At 37.3% G+C, this 22,013-nt stretch overlaps 1 protein-coding gene across 1 annotated transcript in view; it reads right to left on the bottom strand.

The window, feature by feature from the left end:
- ZNF638 (zinc finger protein 638) overlaps positions 1 to 22,013 on the bottom strand; it is an 84,327-nt gene that overhangs the window by 43,227 nt on the left and 19,087 nt on the right. Inside the window, 7 exon segments of the mRNA XM_008579142.1 lie at positions 6,161 to 6,265; positions 6,267 to 6,284; positions 7,176 to 7,322; positions 8,953 to 9,230; positions 10,619 to 10,917; positions 12,513 to 12,551; positions 16,595 to 16,656. Coding sequence (XP_008577364.1) covers positions 6,161 to 6,265; positions 6,267 to 6,284; positions 7,176 to 7,322; positions 8,953 to 9,230; positions 10,619 to 10,917; positions 12,513 to 12,551; positions 16,595 to 16,656 — 948 coding nt within the window.

Below are 22,013 nucleotides of genomic sequence, written 5' to 3'. Positions count from 1 at the left end.
AAAAAACATACAAAATCATTCTAAAGTATAAGTGCTTATTATCTTTTTCTATTTATAAAGATATTTTCTTCAATTTGTGATCAAAGAGCATAATTTTACAACCCACCTTTTAAGCACTCATCTACATTTTCTTATCAACTACAGTAGTTCCCCCTTATCCACAGGAGATACATTCCAATACCCCCAGTGGATGCCTGAAATCATGTATAGTACTGAACACCATGTATGTTTTTTCCTATCAATACATACCTGTGAGGAAGTTTAATTTATAAATTAGGCACAGAAAGAGATTAACAATAACTAAAAATAGAACAATTATAGCAATATACTGTAATAAAAGTTATGAGAATGTGGTCTCTTTCAAAATATCTTATTGTACTGTAGATCTTAGCAACTACAGCATATTTTTTTCCTTATTAAGAGCTTTCACTTTTTCACTTAAAGGAAGCACTTTACAGCTTATTTTTGGCTTATGTGAATTGCCAGCATGACTACTCTTGCACTTCAGGGCCATTATTAAGTAAAATAAGGGTTACTTGAACACACACACACTGCAATACCACAACGGTCAATCTGACAGCAGAGATGGCTACTAATGGACTAACGGGATGGTAGAGTATACAATCTTGATATGCTGGACAAAGGGGATGATTCATGTCTCAGGCAAGACAGAGCAGAATGGTGTGAGATTTCATCACGCTATTCAAAACGGCACACAATGTAAAACTTATAAATTGTTTATTTCTAGAATTTTCCATTTAACATTTTTTAACTTTAGTAGACTGCAGTAACTGAAACCACAGAAAGAGAAACCATGGAAAGCAAAACTGCAGATGGGGGGACTACTGTATCTTTCAAAACCATGGTTAAAGTGTTGTGACACTTTGGATGTCTAACTGCTATCAGCCTGGTCCAAACTACCACGATGTTTTGCTTTAGTTATTACAATAGCCTCACTCTGTTAGTCTCTCTGCTTCTGTCCTTGCCTTTCTACCCACGCACATTCTATTCACAACATAAAACAACACTGAGCTTGCTGCTCCTATAGTCAATACCATTCATCATACTCTGAGCCAGTACATACAATGGCCTATAAGAGTTCACATCATATGTTCCATTTACCCTCCACCCTTATACCACCACATACCTCTTCCTATACTCCTTCATCTCTCCCAACCCCAATCATCTTTTATACTCCTCAAACAAGCTAAACAGGTGTGATTTCAAAGTCTTTTGCAGTTCCTGTACCTTCTTTCTGGAATGCTGTCAACACGGGACATGACTTGCTTCCTCACCTTCTTCAGGTGAGGAATACTACCTTTTCAATGCGATCTTCCCCAATTACCTTATTGAAAGTTGCACAACTCTTCATTCCCCAACAAGAGTACTTCTATTCTCCTTTCCTGGTATTTTTCGACATAGCGCTTGTTGCCAAGACACAAAATATGTATATATTTTAAATTTCTTTGTGGTCTTTCTCTACCCCTTGAAGTTAAACTCTGTAAGACCAGGGACTTAGTTTTATTCAATACACTACCCCCAGTGCCTAAGATTGTGCTTGGCAATGAGTGAACATTCAGTAAGTATTTGTTAAATTGATCCGAATTTCACTGTAATTGTTCTCATGTAATTTTACATTGCCTGTTTTTTTTGGTATTCTTGCCATTTCCTTTTGCACTATATGGTATTTTATCCCAAACACCTCCCTCACCTCAATGATGTAGAATAAATTCATTCTTCTATTTTTATCTTACAAATGGCTACCTTCAATTTCAAAAGAATTTAAAACTACTGATTTCTTCTGTGTAAGTTAAAAAATTTAGTCCTTACCCCTTAGCAACCATCTTACAACTGAGGATGAAAGCTATATTCTAAAGATGGTGGAGCAGAGGGGCCGGCCCGTGGCTCACTCGGGAGAGTGCGGTGTTGATAACACCAAGGCCCCGGGTTCGGATCCCACATAGGGATGGCCGGTTCGCTCACTGGCCGAGCGTGGTGCTGACAACACCAAGACAAGGGTTAAGATCCCCTTACCGGTCATCTTTTAAAAAAATAAATAAATAAATAAAAAATAATAAAGATGGTGGAGCAGAAAGACAGGCTAGGTTCCTGAAGACATTATGGAGCTGCTGCACCAGCCCTGGACCCCCTACCTGCAGATTTCCTGTCATGGGATAAATATACTTCTTATTTGTTTAATAAAACAACCACTGGTGAGGGTTTTCTGTTAGTTGAAACTGAACAAAACACTAAATGATAAAATTGGTAATAACTAGGGTTAACATATAACTCTTTATCCAAATCAAGACAATGGGAATAAATGGATGGCATGTAGCAGGTATAAACTGATCAGTTACTTCAGTAGTAACTAATCAGAAAACATAAAAGAAATAAAAAATTAAAAGCCTTTCTCTAATAGCAATATAAATTATACACACAGTCAGCCATCCATGTCCACAGGAATCTCCATCTGTGGATTCAACCAACTGCAGATTAAAAATATTTTTTAAAGTCTGTACTGAATATATGTACAGCCTTTTTTTCTTGTCCTTATTCCCTAAACAATAATTTATAATAACTATTTACATGGCATTTACACTGTATTAGATATTTTAAGTAATATAAACACTATACAGGAGAATGTGCAGAGGTTATATGCAAAAACTATGTCATTTTAAATCAGAGACTTGAGTATTCATGAATTTTGGTATCCAAAGGAAGTTCAGGAACCATTCCCCCACAAATACTGAGGGACTATGTATGTATGTTTCTATGTAAAATAAACTTAACCTCCCCCACAAAATGTACAAAAACTTTATGTAAAAAAATATAAAACTTGCTAATGGACATAAAATAAAATCTAAATAAACGGAGAGATAAACCATGTTTTTTAATAGAAAGATTAAGTATTGTAAAAAACATCAATACAAGTTCAATATAGTATCAATTAAATCCCAATAAGATTTTTCAGAGAATTTAAACTGATTCTAAAACTAATATGGAGCAAATGTTCAAGATTAACCAAAATGAATTTAAATAAAGAACAAAGAAAAAGAACTCTACCAGAAAGATGGGAAATATTACAAAGTTATAATTATTGTTATAAAAATTAAAACCACATAGTATTGCCACAAAAATAATCAGACTGATGCAACAGAATAGTCTAAAACAGATCTATATGTGTTATTTATATACATGAAGGTAGCTTTTCAAATCAACAAGGAAGGGCTTCCGGTCAAGATGGCAGAAAAAACAGTCCCCAGCGTCTCTCTCTCCCACAAATCAATTAATTTACAACCATTAAAAAGTGACGATGGCCAAGCTGGGGGTGCTAGTGCTCAGGGGAAGAGGAGGAGAGACCTACAGAATTCATGAAGGCAAGAGAAGCCACAATGAAAGAAAGGATTGCTCCCACCATTTCGAATCCCAGCTGCTTCAAGGCTGGAGCTGGTAAGCAAATGGAGCAAAAGCTGGCAAAAGCCGCAGCTGTGCCCTTAGTATGAAGTTGCTTGGAGGCGTCAGGGAAGAAGAGGGCCTTGGTGGCCCTCAGGCCAGCAAGACCACTAACAGGGTTCCCGTGGATCCACCTAAGTGTGAGGAGCCACAACAACTGAAAAAAAGAGCCACTCAGAGGCCAGTGGATCATCGCGAGGAACCAGCACATGACCCATCCCATGGGAAGTATTTGGAGTACGGGTGGTGACGGGTCCACTGGGAGAACATTGGGGCACAGCAAGGACAGCTGATCAGGCCATTCAGTGGAGACTGATCAGGAATACAGATCTGCAAGGGGTGCAGTTTGCTGAAAAGTCTCAGGTCCAGACCAGAGTTTCCACACAACCCAGGTGTACCCAAACTCATAAGACCTGGAAGTACATGCAAGGTCAACCATTAAAACCTGAGCTGCACAAAAAGCCTTCCCCAGGGAATCAGCAGCAAAGCAGCAATTTAGCTCTTGAACAGGGTTCAAGTGCTGGTTCCCACAGGAAGTTCTCCCATTTTCAAAGTAAATAAAGGACAACAAATTAGTTCCAGCGGAGAGTTTAAGTAGTGAGAACAGTGAATAATCCAACAAAGAACTGAAAGAAAAAAAAAAAAAAAACCCCACAGACCAGAGACAAAGTTTGATATTAACTAGTAAAAGATTCACATCACCAAAGAACATCTACAAAACTTAGAACCAAAAGCCCTCTGGGCTCCCAAATCAGGCAAGGGGGCAGGCTAGGGCCTCGGTCATGCCCCCTGACATCCACAACCAGCTCAGTGACAACCACCAAACCACTTCTGGAAGCCCCCTGGTCTCCTGAGCTGGGGTGAAGGGGGGCCAAGGTTTGAACTGCACTCCACCCCCGACATTTGCATCCAGCCCAGCAAAGATCTGGCCACCACTGGAAGCCCCCTGGTCTCCCCTGCAGGAATGAGGGGGGTGCCACAGGCCTCAACCATGCCTCCCCTCCTTCCTCCTTTGCCCACCCTATTTCCTTCCCCCTTTCCTTGTCTCCTTCCCCCAATTGTTCTGCAACAACATCTTAGAATGCAAAAATAATAATAATATTAATAAATAAACATTAAAAAAAAAAAACCCCAATAAAATGCCCCGGGGGTCCAAGGTAAAAAAAAAAATCTATTTTCCTCAATAAAAGATACATTTTATTTCAACAACAACAAAATCAACAAGGAAGGATAAATTAGGGATAATTGGCTACCTGTTTTGGAAATCTTTTTTTTTTTTTTTTTTTTTTTTTTTTTTTTTTTTTTTTTTTTGGTGGCTGGCCAGTTCAAACCCAAGACCTTGGTGTTATAAGGCTGTGCTCATTTTGGAAATCATATTGATCCCAACCACACATTATATCACAAATAACAGATTAAGGAAATAATGAAAGTATATCTTTTTGGCACTGGTATACAAAGACAAAAGTGAAAAAGCAAAAGCCACAGAGAAAAATACCATAAATTTGAGTACATGGAAATTAAAACTTGTATGTGTGTATATATATACACACATATATACAAGCATCATACAAGAAGGAAATACTTTTCATATATAATACAAAATTAGTATCTAGGATAATTAACACCTTCAAATGAATATTTTTAAAAACAGCAAAAAAAAATAGAAAAATGGAAGATATAGACAACTCATTTTTAAAGCTGAAGGAATGTAAGATGTTGATAATATAGAAAACACCAGTATGCTCATAAATTACCAGGGTGTAAATTATTATAGCTACCTAACAAGCAATCTGATATTATATCTTATAACCTAACAATTCCACTGGTAGGTATCACCTTAAAAAAAAACTATCATAAATGCAAAAGGATGGCCTGTGAAAGGTATACAAGGAGTTAACTAACATCCTGCTCACAATGAGGAAAAACTAGAAATAACTTATTATCAACCAGTAAGGGACTGGTAACATAACTGTGATGTATTCAAAGTAACACACATAAGTTAAAAAGAATGAGAAAAATCTACATGTACTAACATGGTTGGACTGCTAAATCAAATTACTGATTGAGAAAAGTGTGGTACAGAACCCCTATAAGGCAGGCATTCTACAGCAAATTAAAAAACTAAATTTAAAGAACACATGTAAAAAAACAAAGCAAAACTTACTGGATATTTTTAAGTAATTCTTTAGATATTATCTATGGACATATAGACTAAAGCATAGAAAACCATCTAGAAAGACTAAACTCATAAACATTGATACTTCTAAGGAAGCAAAACCCCAAAAGAATATATACACTATGATTTTGTTTCTATAAAGTTCATAATAGGCAAAACTCAACTATGGCATTAGAAATCAATTTAGGGGGTACCTTTGGGCAGAAGGGTGGTTATAAGAATTGGGAGGAAGCAGGCAAGGAGCTTCCAGGATGTTGTCAATGTCCTATTTTGTGAACTATATTAACGGTTTTGCAGATATTTACATATATTTGGTACGTATTTTCTAGTCAGTTGCTTGTCATTTAATACTGTTTGTAGTGATATATATGTGTATATAAAGTTTTTAATTTCCATGTACTTGAATTTTATACACACATAATCTTTTAAGCTAACATTTATGTTCTATGCATTTTTCTGTACATGCAGCATACTTTAAAAAGTTAAACTATTCAACAATCATAAAACATATAGGATCTAAATCCAGTTTACCTGTGCTTTTTTCTTTCCTGGAACACATATTTTCACATTTTTTCCTTTTATCAGAAGAGGCATTGTTTCAATGTACTTCATGACTGCAGTAATTGCCTCTTTAAAATTCCATTTCCAGGTAAGCCTAAAGTGAAATTTATTCCTTTTTTAGTAAAAAAAAAAAAAAATCTATCTTTACAAGTCCCTTAGAACATTGTGAAATATAAACTATGAAATTACCTCAAGCTTGGCTGCTTTTCCCTCTCTTTTTGTTTTGCTAAAGTGTCATTTGATCTTAAGGATGTTTCATATGAAATGGACATTTAACCTTATAGAATTTCTATACCATTACCATGATAGGAAGAGAGACACAGGAATCCATGGCAGGCTCATGGAACAAGAGGAAATGGAAAGCCAGGGTTCAATAAACAACAGGAGGAAAGGCAGGATCTGGTCTAGCTTGCTTTAAGTCTGACATTTTTAAGGCTTCTTGAAACAAAGACAATGTTACTACTACATTCCCTTAACTCACAATTTTGTGTTCTGCTTAGCTTAGAGTTGTTCATAGTCCTGAACTTTTATTATATGAGTTACAGGAATATAACCCACCTGTAAACAATGTCTAATATATAAAGGAAATAATTTGTTTTCATATAACCTTATGCTTGTATTCCAAAGCAATGTTTGGCATATATTTTTGTAAATAGCTTTTTGGAACACAGCCATGCTCTCTCATTTACATATTAGCTATATCTGTTTCTGTATTACAATGACAGAGCAGTTGCAATCCTACAGCTGCCCCACAAAGCCTAAAATATTTATTATCTGGCCCTTTACAGAAAAAGTATGCCAACCCTTATTCTAAAAGATATAAAACAGTATTTTGGGACCTTGTTCATTTGCATCCAAACATTTACGTACCTCTCAATGACCAATTATATATGTAGTATAAGCAGCTAAGAGATCCAACAACAATTTACAGAATCACTAAAGCAATGACTTTGTATAAATTTTTAGAACAGGGTGAAGGACTCACCTCCTTTCTATATGGAACAATCAGAACATCACTAACTTTTCCAAATGGCTGAAATACTGTTCTAATATCTTCTTCGGTGTAGCCATCCTCTGGTAATTCAGATATAAGAAGAACTGAACCATAATGCAAAGACTGTTCTTTCCGAAGCTATTTTTGGAGTGAAAGAAAATTAAAAATAAACCAAATTAAGCCACAAAGTACAGTAATAATTACCTATACAATTTCTTCTACCATTAATCATAGTACTTCAAAGCTTCTTTTCTAAATATTTAACACAATTTTTATCATAATTTTAACAAAACTTAAAAAAAATTTTAAATGCTAAAAGAAAAGTGACAAGAAATGTGATTTATATTTTTAAACCCAACAGTAGTAATGAGTTTATAGGTGTTCTTTTCTGATTACAAGCATCCTGTAATGAACAGGATCTATGAAATGGACCAAGGCCATTAAAAAGTATTTTTAGGGCCGGCCTGGTGGCGCACTGCTATAGTGCGCCGCTTGGGAAGCGCGGTGGCGCTCCCGCCGAGGGTTCGGATCCCACATACAGACCGGTTCCCGCTCACTGGCTGAGTGAGGCGCGGGAGCAACACCGAGGGTTGCGATCCCGTTGCCAGTCCCGGTCCGGTACGGGGGCGACACTGAGGGTTGCGATCCGTTGCCGGACACGGAAAAAGACAAAAGAAAAAAAAAAAAAAAAAAGTATTTTTATATATGAATTTACACGGCCCACCATATACTGAAGCTGAAATTACAGATTTGTTCATCTTGTGTTCTAATAATTAAAAATGACACCTAGATAGGTGTAATAATTTTAAAGATTTATATATAATGTATATAATTTGAATACACTTAATGTCAAATCTGTTAAAAATTAACTTAAGAAAAAAAAAATGTAAAAAAAAAGGTTCCATTGCCACCAACTGGAAGTCTTGAAACAAAAAGAACTTTTTGAGCCTATTATAAGTTTCTCTGAAGATAGTCTCAGGATGTTTTAATATGTTATCTAGTAGAAATTTAATAAACATATACAATAAAACAGTACCTCAGTAATGTAAACAGCAGGTTACTGTCAAAATACACCAATAAATCAGTACAGAAAATAGACTATTCTACTTTGTACAAGAAAGTATAACTTCTGAACTGTATGGCATAAAGTAAAAAACAGACTGAAAATTATCAATTCTCAGTAGAGATTCACTCATATACCTTACTTTACTAACAAAGTTTATAAAAACTCATTAATGCTGTTGGTGACTACAGTCACGTCCCCAATCAGATAGTAAAACTCATCCCAATGATCTGCTTGTGAGTCTAGTCCCAAACACCAAACCATCAAAATAATTTCTAACACATCAAATGTCAAACCTCTGGCATTCCTAACCTATAAGATTTTTAAGATTTTGAATTATTGGGGCCGAGCCCATGGCGCACTCAGGAGAGTGCAGCGCTGGGAGCACAGCTACGCTCCCGCCGCGGGTTCAGATCCTATATGGGAATGGCCGGTGCGCTCACTGGCTGAGCGCGGTGTGGGTGACACCACACCAAGAGTTGCGATCCCCTTACCAGTCACGAAAAAGAAAAAAAAAAAAAAGATTTTGAATTATTGAACTTTTATTATATTCATTAGAGAAACCAATAAACTATTCTATATCAAAATAATTTAGTAAGTTATGATTTAAAACTTACTGGAAGTATGGAATAAAATTTAAACAACTTTGTTTTCCATCTGTCATAAAAAAGAATGTATATACACTTGCACTAATTAAAAAATTACCTTACGCTGGAGAGAAACAGTTTTATCAGACACCTGTTTACATTCTGGTAAGGTGTCATCTTCAAGATTCTTTGATTTATAACGAGTAGGATGTCCTCCTAAATTTGAATCACTCTTCGTAGAGCTTGCAGATTTAACTGCTAGTTTTGTTCCACTGCCAGTTTTAGGCTTTTGTGCTGGTGAGTGTCCTTTATCTGCTGCCTCAAGATGCTTCTGTTTATTAAATTCTGTCCCATGCCCAGATCTTTGTACAACATCTTCTAATGCTTTTTTTCTATCTAGTAAAAAGGATATAAACACAACTTCAACTGAGAAGAATTTAAAGTAGGAACCATCTCATGACACTATAAAAAAGAATAAAAATATTTATCACACAGAGCCATTTCTCAAGCCAAACAGCATATATACACAAAAAAAATTCTTAGTCTTTAAAATTGTTCACTCAAAAGGCTTTTACACGAAGTTCCTTTTTTTATTCAGTGTGCTTCTCCCACAAGTGGCCCTCAAGCTTTTGGTTCCAGGATCCCTTTACAATCTTACAGAGGAACCCGAAGAGCTTCTGTTTGTGTTGTATCTATAGACATTTACCATACCAGAAAGTACAGTAGAGTTTTTAAAATATTAATTCACTTAGTAATAAACTGTTAACATAAATAACATACTTTTATAAAAAATAACTATAATTTCCAAAACAAACAAAAATTAGTGAGATAAGCAGCAGCACTGTATATTTTTCCAAACACTTCAATGTTGGGCTTAAAAGACGACATCTGAATTCTCTTATCTGCTTCTCCATCCAACCTCCTAGATACACTGATTTGGTTGAAAGCATGAAGAAAATCCAGCCTCACACAGATAGGCAGTTGGAAAAGGAAAGACCTCATGTAACTCTGAAAAGATTCTGGGGACCCCAAGCCGTCCTTGAACCATACTTTGAAAATGGCTGCCTCATAAATTTAAAAGTATTTCCATTTACTTTCTATCTTTTCGAATTTATCTAGGACAGTAAGAGACCTGTTCAAAGTACTTCCTAAATTAATAATGGTCTCTTTCATTGTAGAGGTATACATATACATATAGAAGAGTACTTCAAAAAGTTCATGGAAAGATTTGTATTTTACCTTAAATTCTATCATTCCACATACTTTCTGAAGCATCCTTGTATATATATATATGAGCTATTTCTGGAAAGGTCATTAAATTATTAATAATGGTCTCTTTCATTGTAGAGGTATACATATACATATAGAAGAGTACTTCAAAAAGTTCATGGAAAGATTTGTATTTTACCTTAAATTCTATCATTCCACATACTTTCTGAAGCATCCTTGTATATATATATATGAGCTATTTCTGGAAAGGTCATTAAATTAACATTTAGACCACAGTTTAAAAATATGAGTAATTTCAAAAAAGTTTTAAATGAATTCATAGCTGTATAATTAAGGCAAACTAAGATGTTTTGAGACCTCTGCTTTTTAAATTTGATGTTGGTGGACAGATATATGTCACTAGAGGGAATAATGAACTCTGTGGGATGTGGTCAGATTTCACACAGCAATTCTAAAACTTAATATAACTTTTCATTTCTTAAACTCCAAACAAAAAGAACTAAAAAATTTTAACTAAAATAAGTAGACTTATTATTTCACAGCCATCAGTTTACCTGATGATCTCACTGATCTCCTTGATGTCCGTTCAGGGCTAACTGATCGATAGCATTTTGGACTACCTCTAAATGGATTTCTAATTCGATATGGTGAACGGGATCTGGATCTGGATCTGTATCTAGGAACAAAACGATGGCAAATTCTTGGACTTCGACTTCTTGGTCTATATCTGTAACGTATTGGGCTTCGAGATCGACGGAACCTGTGACTTGAGCTTGATCTCCTAGAACGCCTAGGACGGGGAGAATGAGAACGTCTTCTTGGAGTTTCATTTTCTTTTCTGTTTCCCTCATTTCTACAAAGTAGGAAAAAAAACAAAAACAAGAAAACCCAGCAAGATTCAGCAACTTAATGTAAATTTGAATTATAATAAATGACAGAGGTATCTTCTTAAAAACAGACTGTAGGCTGGCCGGTTAGCTCAGCTGGTTAGAGCATGGTGCTGATAACACTAAGGTGCAGGGGCCAGCTGCCAAAACAAGAAAAACAAAACAAAATAAAAAACACAACAAAAAAACAAAAACAAAACAAAGAAAAAACAGACTATTAGCAATACCAAACTCTGACAAAAGGCATTTACTTAAAACAAAAACCTGTATGTTCTGATGCAATTCAGCCTTGTAGATAGTAAATAAGAAACAATCAGAACAGATCATTCCTCCAAATGCTTGGATCCTCTGTTTTCTAGTTTATAAAAGAATAACATCCTTAATTTCTTGGGTTTTTCCTATATCAATATTATATCCAATTATGTTTTCAAAGTACTAAGTTATATAAAGAATTCAGAAGATGATTTGCATAAACAAATGTTTTCCAACAACCTTTCCCTGAAAGATTATGCCATCTACAAATACCTCTTTGACCTCTGTATGTGAATGTATGTACACACTTATATTGAGTAGGAACCCCTACAGGATACAGAGCTTAAGACCACTGACAGACTTCAAGGCATTTATAATTGAAGATCACACAAATATAAAATAATGAAGTCAGAATAAAATATTTTTAGGGCCGGCCCAGTGGCGCACTGCTACAGTGCGCTGCTTGGGAGCGCGGCGGCGCTCCCACCGAGGGTTCGGATCCCACATACAGACCGGTTCCCGCTCACTGGCTGAGCGAGATGCGGGCGCAACACCGAGGGTTGCGATCCCATTGCCGGTCCCGGTCCGGTCCGGGCGCGACACTGAGGGTTGTGATCCATTGCCGGACACGAAAAAAGACAAAAAGGAAAAAAAAAAAAGAATAAAATATTTTTAGAAAAGACTAACGAAAGTAGAAGTTCGGAAACAGAAGTATCGCATTAAAGCTGTAATAAATAAAGAAAGATTCATAGAGGTTTTTAAATTTGTCCACTGTTTAAAAGTAAAAATGGTGAAAGTAGAATTCAACTCAAAAGAATCACTTTTTAAAAAGTAACTTCACGGGCCGGCCCGGTGCGCCGCTTGGGAAGTGCGGCGGCGCTCCCGCACGAGGGTTCGGATCCCACATGCAGACCGGTTCCGCTCACTGGCTGAGCGAGGCGCAGGAGCAACACCGAGGGTTGCAATCCCGTTGCCGGTCCCCAGTCCGGTGCGGGGGCAACACTGAGGGTTACGATCCATTGCCGGACACGGAAAAAAAAAGACAAAAGACAAAAAAAAAAAAAAAAAGTAACTTCACTTTTAAGGGCCAGCCCATGGCTCACTCGGGAGAGTGCGGTGCTGCTAACACCAAGGCCACAGTTTCGGATCCCTATATAGGGATGGCCAGTTAGCTCACTTGGGAGAGCGTGGTGCTGACAACACCAAGTCAAGGGTTAAGATCCCCTTACCGGTCATCTTTAAAAAAAAAAAGTAACTTCACTTTTAAAAGAAAATGAAGTTTTAATAATGTCATTACTAAAAATATTACCTTCTTGATGGAAGGATCTCAGGATTCCAATCAGGATACCTATTTTGAGAATAAACAATATTAATAAACAGCAAAAACAAGACTATAAGTCTCAAATCGTTACCTGCAATATATCAGGTGGACTGTTCAAAGGCTAAGTTCACATAGTGATTTATTAATAATATTAAAATGACAATTTTCTTAGAAGTAAAACATTCTGAGTAACTAATTCAATAAATAACCAAAGTATTATGCTAGTAGGTATAGCAGGGAAACACATTCCCTATACTTTAAAGGCCTCGAAGTTTATTTAAGTAAGACAGGCAGTACATGCACAAAAGTATTAAGAGGTACAATGTAGAAGCTAAGGGAGAAGTTAAAAGAGATAAAATAGTTGACCCACTTTACGGAACTCCAGGGACAACATTATTATATTCTATGTGGCACCTCATAGAATACAACACGAATGGTGCCACCTAAGTTGTACCATGAGGTTCTTGGAGAGATACATTTAGTGAGAGGAATCAGGAGGAATTCATGGAAAAGGTTGCTTCTCAGGTAGCCCTTAAAAAGGTCTATCAATAGGCACAGATCAGTTTAGATTTCATGTTGTGGCAATACATAAATGAAGGACTGGAGGCAAAATACAGGTGTGCTGTTACAGGAACTGGTCTGGCTGCAGCATGAAAATGAAGAAAACGAATTATAAGGGGAAAAACCTGGAAAGGTTGTCTTAGGTAGAGACAAATTATGAAGGGTCTTGAAATACAGGTTATGAGTCTGCACACAAGTAAAAGGCAATGGGGAATTCAATGAACATTTCTGAAGCAAGGACAACATAAGAATGTTTTCAGAACAATTATAAACATCTGGAATTGGGGAAAAGGATGATGGCTGAGATATTTAGAAATCAGGTATGTCGCCCTAAGAGTGAGTGAGACTAACACAGAATGTAACTTAAAGAACAGAGGTCTGAGAACAGAATCCTATGCATACCAACAGTTAAGAGTAAAGCAGACACAACAAAAAACAATGAAAATAAGGAGTAATCACAAAAAGAAAAGGTAGCCTAAGAAAAAGACTACATCTCCAACTTTTCTAGAGGATCCGGACTCTAAGAGGTAACTGGACATGGTGATTATATTAAATCATTAAATTACTAATATCGAGAAAACAATTTCAGTAGTAAGATGAAAGATAAGGAAACAGAGGCAGCAGACTCAACCAATTACCTAGCAGGAAAATAAAGTTAGATCAAAATCTTAGTAAAGGTAAAGTGGTTTTTATTTATTGCTATTTGTCTCAGACATTGTTTAAGAACTTATTCAACAGCAGTTCTCATTCCCTTTTCCCTTGCCTGCCTCTACTACAAAGGCTAAGCAGGCTATTTGCTTTCCCAGCCACCCTAGAAGACAGCCAGTGATAGGTTCTAACCAATAAGATATGGGTACAAGACCACTGACAGACTGAGAGAGTTTCTGCCCCCTTCTTTCTGCTTTGTAAGTAGACATGCTGTCTGGAGCATTTTGTAACTACGAGGTGAGAAACCATAAAAACAAAAAAGTTAACTTTAATCCAATGTACCCATTACCTAGTGTCAACAATTCCCAATACATGGATAATTTTGTTTCATCTACTCCCACATTAAAAACTTTCAATACTCTGAACCATTCAGGAATTTAAGATTCCTAGTCCTATGATATAGAGTTTAAAAGCAAGACCTCTGGCATCATATAAAACTGGGTTTAAATGTAGGTGCTGTCAGTTAATGACCGTATAACTTAAAGCCAATTACATAATATGTGTAAGCCTTAGCTTTCTCACATGTATAATATGCTGGAAATACACTTGTCAACAAATACAAGTTTCTATTAAATTTCTAGAGCTCACCAGTTTATGGTTCATAACAGCTTGAGGATCATTATTCAAGAGTTTATAATAACGTTTCAGACCTTCACTAGGCTGCCTGCTAAGACACATGTTCTCATATCTGCTCTCCAGGATAGAAAGATAAAGCAGGTATATTCTTCTGCAAGTAGAGTCTGGACCACCCTGTGTATGGCCTACCTAGTCAAAAAGGTATTTCGGAAGCATGATATTCCTAACATAGGTAGTATAGCATAATGGTTAGGAGCAAGGACCTATGTAACTGACATTATCTGTGTCCCAATGTAATGAATAAATACACACATTACCTATGAAGTATTTGTGACAAAAATGTTCAATCTGAATTTATGATGAGGAAACAAACAGAAAAGTACAGAACGTGGGACGTTCTACAAAACAATTTCCTTCAACTTTTCAAAAAACGTCGACATCATGAAAACACCCTCCTCGAACCAAAAATTAAAAAAAATTTAAAAAGTAAATAAATAAAAAAAAGAGGAAAAAGGAAAAAGCATGGAGTGGGCTACTCTAGATTAAAAGAGATTTCAAGGGCCAGTCCGTGGCTCGCTTGGGAGAGTGTGGTGCTCATGGCACCAAGGCCTTGGGTTCGGATCCCCATACAGGGATGGCCAGTTGGTTCACTTGGGGGAGCATGGTGCTGACAACACCAAGTCAACGGTTAAGATCCCCTTGCTGATCATCATTTTAATAAAAAATAATAATAATAAAAATAAAAAAAAAAAGATTTCAATGCCTGAACCTTGACTGAATCATACATTGGGAGTGTACAGGGAAGCAAACAGGGTTAGTTATAAAAGGCATTTTAGAAACAAGTAGGAAAGTTTGAATTTGGCCTGTGTATTAGTAAGGCATTATGGAATTATGTTATTCTCCTTAAATGTACTATATTACATTTATGTAGATTATTCTACATAATCAGGACCTGATTATGTAGAAAAGTTTCCTTATTCCTAGGAGTTGCATTTAGGAATGAGGTGTCATAATGTCTGCAATTTATTCTCAAACAGTTTACAAAAAAAAAAGAATAAATTTGTACTGACCAGTTGCAAAAAAAAAAAAAAAGAGAGAGAATACTGTTAAAATCACACTTTCCACATCTCTGAATAGTAAGGGAAACCTTCACAGATGCCCTGTTTTAAAGAAGGAAAAAGTAGAAAAATGAAGAGCCATTGTTGAGAAGCCAAGATATCTAGCTTGTTCATCCCTTATTTAAGGTTTATTCTGAAAACAGGTTTCAAGCCAGAAGAGAGCCTTTGACATGAAATTAAGTATTGGTATTTGGTGTCAGTTGGTTTTTAGTTATTTATCCTTTGAGAAATGGCGGAAACAGGAGAAGAGAAGGGTATCTGCTCTAAAATAGACAAACCATCCCAGGGAAGGCAAGCCAGAAAAGAATAAATCGATGATATCACAAGTCTACCCACTGGAAATTAAGTTAGGAAGAAATCAGAGAAGAGAATCATATTGAATTCTCTCTTTCTGGAAAAATATTAAATATACTTCTACAAAATTAGTTGTTTTTTTTTTCCTGCCTTGGTGCTACCAGCACTGCACTCTCCCGAGCGAGCCACGGGGCTGGCCCAAGAGTGTTATTTTTTTAATCAGGGAGTTTACTTGGCTGGGATCAAACTTCAACACCTTTCTCCTCTAGACTGAGCAAAGCTGAAATCCTCATTCAGGTCTTACCACATATATCTCATACATGTAATACATATGTGTTTCTACATAACTATATACAATAGTTTCTGAATTATTTCACTTGCCATCTTTCAAGGTTCATCCACCAATAGCATACATTAGAATTTCCTCTATTTTATTTATTTATTAAAAAATTTTTTCCCTTTTTGTCTTTTTTTTCGTGACCGGCAACGGATCGCAACCCTCAGTGTCGCGCCCGGACTGGGACCGGCAACGGGATCGCAACCCTTGGTGTTGCGCCCGCACCTCGCTCAGCCAGTGAGCGGCCGGTCTGTATGTGGGATCCGAACCCTCGGTGGGAGCGCCGCCGCGCCCCCAAGCGGTGCACTGTAGCAGTGCGCCACCGGGCTGGCCCAACAAAATTAGTATTTTAAAATAAGCAATAGCCTTCTAAAAATACTTTTTCTCCAAAGTATCCCACTAAAGGTATTCAAGTCATATCTAAACATTAACTATTTTGTAAATTTGTTACCTATTAAAAAAAAAAAAGTTCTTACTGTTGACGTAACTGTCGACAGCTCTCAATATGAGTAGATGTATTTTGGTGCTGAATCCAGTCCTATTATAAAAGGAGAAAAGTGTTGAAATTAGAATATTCCTCATGTTGACAAATGAATTAGGCTTTTAAAAAAGACAAAAGATTTTTTTTTCCCCAAAATTAAACAAATCTAATTTTAAACAGCATTTGATTACTCAACAAAATTTTCACAAACACAAATTAAAGGCCTCTAAACAAAATGCACTGATATCATATCTCATTGATCCCATTTAAAAATATTTAAATATAGAAAACATTTTAAAAAATCACCCATGAATACTCATTTTGAAATCAATATATATATTTAAACTTGGAGAAAACAAAAGCATGAATCAGAAAATAACTTATCTCAAATATAAAAATAACACTCCAGAGAACACCAAAAATTCTATAAATAAAATGGTATCTGTGAAAACGCATCTTCAAAATACAGTATCTCAATGACTTACACCCTCTAAAATTCAAGCTAACAACACCAACAACCAAAAAAATACTACCTCATAGACCAGTACCATTCCAAACAAGGTATTCACTATATTGGCAAATGATAAGGATTAGTAAAAATATAAAAAACTGCTGCTAATCATATCTAATTTATTTTCAAGATTTAAGGGAAAGTAACACCATTTCAAAGACACAATTTCTCTTATATAGTGAGCTTTACAATAAAGAAAATGCTTTCTTATACATTACTTCATTTACAAATAAATCTGCCCTAAAATTACAATCTATACCCATGAAGAGCTCCTGAAAGATACATCTGGTTTAAAAAAAAAAAAAAAAAGCCAATACAGTTTTCAAAGATACAGTGCCCAAAGTGAAACAATTTGTTAAAAGCAACAAGCATATTACTCAATGTTTTACTATTCTTCCAGAATTTAGAAAGGCAGAAAACTTACTAAAAAGTCTGTATTTTAAAACTTCCCTTGAGCAAAATGTTATTTGTTTCCATTTCAAAAACAGTTTAGATCATTGCTAAAGACAAACTAGAAATTTCCATAGTTGACACTAATTTTGCATTCTGCCTTGGCAAGAACTATCTGAAAGTAAGTACAAGAAACAACTTATAGTCAGCAACAAGTTATGACAAACCCTAAACTATTTCATGAAGACATGGAACTGATAAGACTGCAAAAAAACAAATGTTTGCATATCTTGGTCAGTGATACAAATAGAAAGCTAGAAGATGATTGGCAGTTAAGAGTACTCTAGTAGTGCTAAACCCATGTTTTTTATATTAACTGGACATTGTTTACATCAAACAGACACACTGACAGGCAGTGGATTGGGCATGATTTATTTGGACCACAGTGCTTTATTTGAATACGTTGCCAACATTTAAAAATCCAGAGATTTTACCCCCAAATGCAGGCTTCCAGCTTTTCTTGAAAAAATATGAAGATATGATAGTACTGAATATGCATTCTCATAGGAACTATCAGATGAGAGTGATAGCCGACCTATTTATGACATACTCTCTCCAGTTCAACGCACACATATGTACATTCTCTACTGTCTTTTAACAGGCCTCCTTCATTCACTGACATTAGTTGCTCTAAGCTCAACGAATATACCTATGTCCCCTCATTTTCTACTCCCTCTAGTAACAGTATCCAGATTAAATAATGGTCCAAAAGCAGCACTGCCTCTCCAGAGAAAAAGTGATAATTATCTACTAAGCAGGAGATGCTGCAGGGACTGTGGACTTGAGCAGGCTCAGAATGAAACTGTGAATGTATTTATCCATATATCCTCCACCTACCTCAAATATTTTTTATGTTGGTCAGTACTTTTTCAAACTAAATTATTTTAGTCAGAAATATAGTTCCTAAACCAAGGAAAGCTCCTCCTCTAAAACATTTCACATTCTATCGTTACATTCTCAAAATACAACTTCAGGCTACAGCTTTAAAGACTCAAAGGTAGGAAACATAGAGAGTCAGACTTACTTAGTAGGAGAGAGTTTGCAACTCATAATTTACATTTATTGGCTACATATTTATAATTTCATATGTATGCATACTTACAAGGCAGCAAAATATATCACAAAAACAAGAGAAGTAGTTTGTACCACTTAAATTCATGTTCACAAATCCCTACCATTTGGCTATTTAGTAGTGAAGAATTCGTTACTTAGATGAGCCCCATTCCATTGTGCTGACTGTTAAAAGGTGTGCGTGTGTTTTTTAATGGCAATCTCTGTGAACTCTAAATGACTTCCTCTCCTCTCAAATTTTTACTTCCACCATATTAAACCCAGGCTCTTACCATCTTACACTTGAATAACTAGGGAAGCCTCCAATTAGGGAGGCTAACTCCATCTATTCTCATTGCTATTCAGCCTGCACACTTCAGTCAGATCTCCCTAACATACTTTCAACATGTCACTATGCATATCGAGAAACTTAGTTTACTAATGCCTCTCACCTCAAGTAACCCTTAGGCTAGCTTTTTCAAGGCCCTTTGCACTTATTTCTAATATATTCATCACTCTTTCCCAATCAAGGTTTTTTTTAAAAGATGACCAGTAAGGGGACCTTAACCGTTGGCTTGGTGTTGTCGCTCTCCCAAGTGAGCTAACTGGCCCAATCCCTACATAGGGATCTGAACCCGTGGCCTTGGTGTTATCAGCACCACACTCTCCTGAGTGAGCCACGGGCCGGCCCAATTAAGGTTTTTTTTAAAAGATGACCAGTAAGGGGACCTTAACCGTTGGCTTGGTGTTGTCGCTCTCCCAAGTGAGCTAACTGGCCCAATCCCTACATAGGGATCTGAACCCATGGCCTTGGTGTTATCAGCACCACACTCTCCTGAGTGAGCCACGGGCCGGCCCAATTAAGGTTTTTTTTAAAAGATGACCAGTAAGGGGACCTTAACCGTTGGCTTGGTGTTGTCGCTCTCCCAAGTGAGCTAACTGGCCCAATCCCTACATAGGGATCTGAACCTGTGGCCTTGGTGTTATCAGCACCACACTCTCCTGAGTGAGCCACGGGCCGGCCCCTTCTCTCACAACTTTTGCCTCTCTGTATGTTTTTGCTCCCATCTGGAATGTCATCCCTCCTCCCCTCTAAATAGGTATATCTAAAGACCCATTTTCAACCTGCTCCATGAAGTCATCCCTCCCAGATCATTCTAGCACAGACATAGTGCATTTAGTAACTGTCACTCCAATAGTTTTCTCTAACTAGCCTGTATAAGTCTTTTGATGCCAGGAAGCATATTTATACTTCTTTTTAATCACATACTTCTAGATACACAACAGATATTGGTAAATTGATAATGCTGGCCTAATATAAGCCTGAAATCAAGATAGAAATATTAAATATCTCTCCCCTATAGCATACCTAAACAAATTAATCACTGAACTATTTGTTACCTTCTAATCTTTTTTTAATTCTTTGGGTGTATAATTTTTCTCCTCAATGAGACTGTGCAAACTGCTTAACATCTAAATTCTATACAGTTCTTCATTTCTGCCCCAGTACCTAACATGGTCACATACAAAACTGGTATCAGTGGACTTTCGGTCAAGATGGTGGAATAGACAGTCCCCAGTATCACTCTCTCCTACAAATCAACCAATTTACAGCTATAAAAAAGCAATATCAGCCAAGCTGGGGCTGCTAGAGCTCAGGGGAAGAGGAGGAGAGACCTATGGAGTGCATGAAGGCAGAAGAAGCCACGATGAAAGAAAAACTGCTCAGAGCACTTTGGGCTGCAGTCGCTTTAAGGCTGGAACTGCTGAGTGCACAGAGCAGGAGCTGGGAAAAGTCACAGCTGTGCCCTTCGGATGAAGTTGTTTGGAGGAGGCAGGGGAAAAGAGGGCCTTAGTGGCCCTCAGGACAGCAAGACCACTAATAGGGTTCCCTTGGATCCACACAGGAGCAAGCAGCCACAACTGAAAAAAAGGAGCCGTTAGAGGCTGGTGAGTCATTGCAAGGGACCTGTGCACTGCCCATCCCATGGGACATGTTTGCAGCACTGGCGGTGGGGGAAACGGGCCTACCAGGAGAACACTGGGACACAGCAAGGACAATGATCTGCTTCCCAATAAGCACAGGACCACTCAGTGGAGACTGGTCAGGGATACAGAATTGCATGGGGTGCAGTTTGATGAAAAGACTCAGGCCCAGATCAGAGTTTCTACACAACCCAGGTGCACCAGGTCTCTGGAGGGCCAGAAGTACCTATAAGGTCAACCCTGAGCTGCACAAAAATCCTTCCCTACGGGAACAGCACCAAAGCAGCAATTTAGCTCAACCACACAGCTCAAGTACTGGTTCTCACAGGAAGTTCCTCCATTTTAGAAGTAAGCAAGGACAAAAAATTAGTCCTGGCCCAGGCACACTGCCAGCACCTCAGGGCCTGGCAGGGGACCTGAGGCATGAAGCCAGGGACCTGACCCCCCCCCCAACCAGGCAAACTGCCAGTGCCTCAGGGTCCACCTGGGGGCCTGAGGCATGGATCCAGGAAACAGACCCCCCTCCCACAACCAGGCACACCATTAATGCCAAGGAGCATGCCAAAAACATCATCTCCATGTGGGTGGCCCACCACAGCCACCACAGTAACCACAGCTGCTGTGAAAGTGGCTAGTCGTCACAACCACCATGTGTAGATGGTCCACCAGCCACTGGTGTGCACTGACACAAGGAGAGTCACCAGCAGAGTCCAAAGAAAAGAAGAGGATGTCTCTCTCCACAAAGCCAGAGTGGAAGAAGAAGCATCTGCTCTACAATAATATTGGGAGACCTGAACACACCTCTCAGCATTGGACAGATCATCTAGGCAACAAATCAATAAAGTAACCATTACTCTTTCAAAGGGAGAGAAGAAATCTAGGGTTATCAGATGTGGGAGTGGGGAGGGAGAGGGGGAAAGGGAGAGATTAGACAAGGGGCATAAAGAATAAGTACGATCTGTAATAACATATATTACTAGTAATATTGCTTGGATCAACGTATGTCAACATTGAACCCCCAAAATATGTATAATTAATTATGATTCAATAAAAAAAAAAATCCTATAATTAAAGTACCTCTTTGGGAGAATAAACTTCATATTCTACACTGGAAAAAAAAACTAGTATCAGTAAATACACATCGAAATAAATGTACACCTTTTCTTCTCTACAGAATAAAAATTAAAACGTCAAGTTCTTTATTTTAAGATATATTTCCTTAGATTCATCATGACTAATTAAAAGTCCAAAATAAATGAAAAAATTATGTGGTATCCCAGCAAGAACAGAGAGAGCCTAACACTCAATTCAGCACTTACGCCAAGGATTACATCTAAGTGCTGTGAATTATTCTGAGATTTTTCAAGGTAAAGACTTTGCTATCCCATTTGATGGGATAAGGCAACTACTATTTTAT

Source organism: Galeopterus variegatus, unplaced genomic scaffold (assembly GCF_000696425.1).
Source record: "Galeopterus variegatus unplaced genomic scaffold, G_variegatus-3.0.2 Scaffold1820, whole genome shotgun sequence".
Lineage (NCBI taxonomy): Eukaryota > Metazoa > Chordata > Mammalia > Dermoptera > Cynocephalidae > Galeopterus > Galeopterus variegatus.
This window is presented reverse-complemented; position numbering and strand designations above follow the sequence as displayed.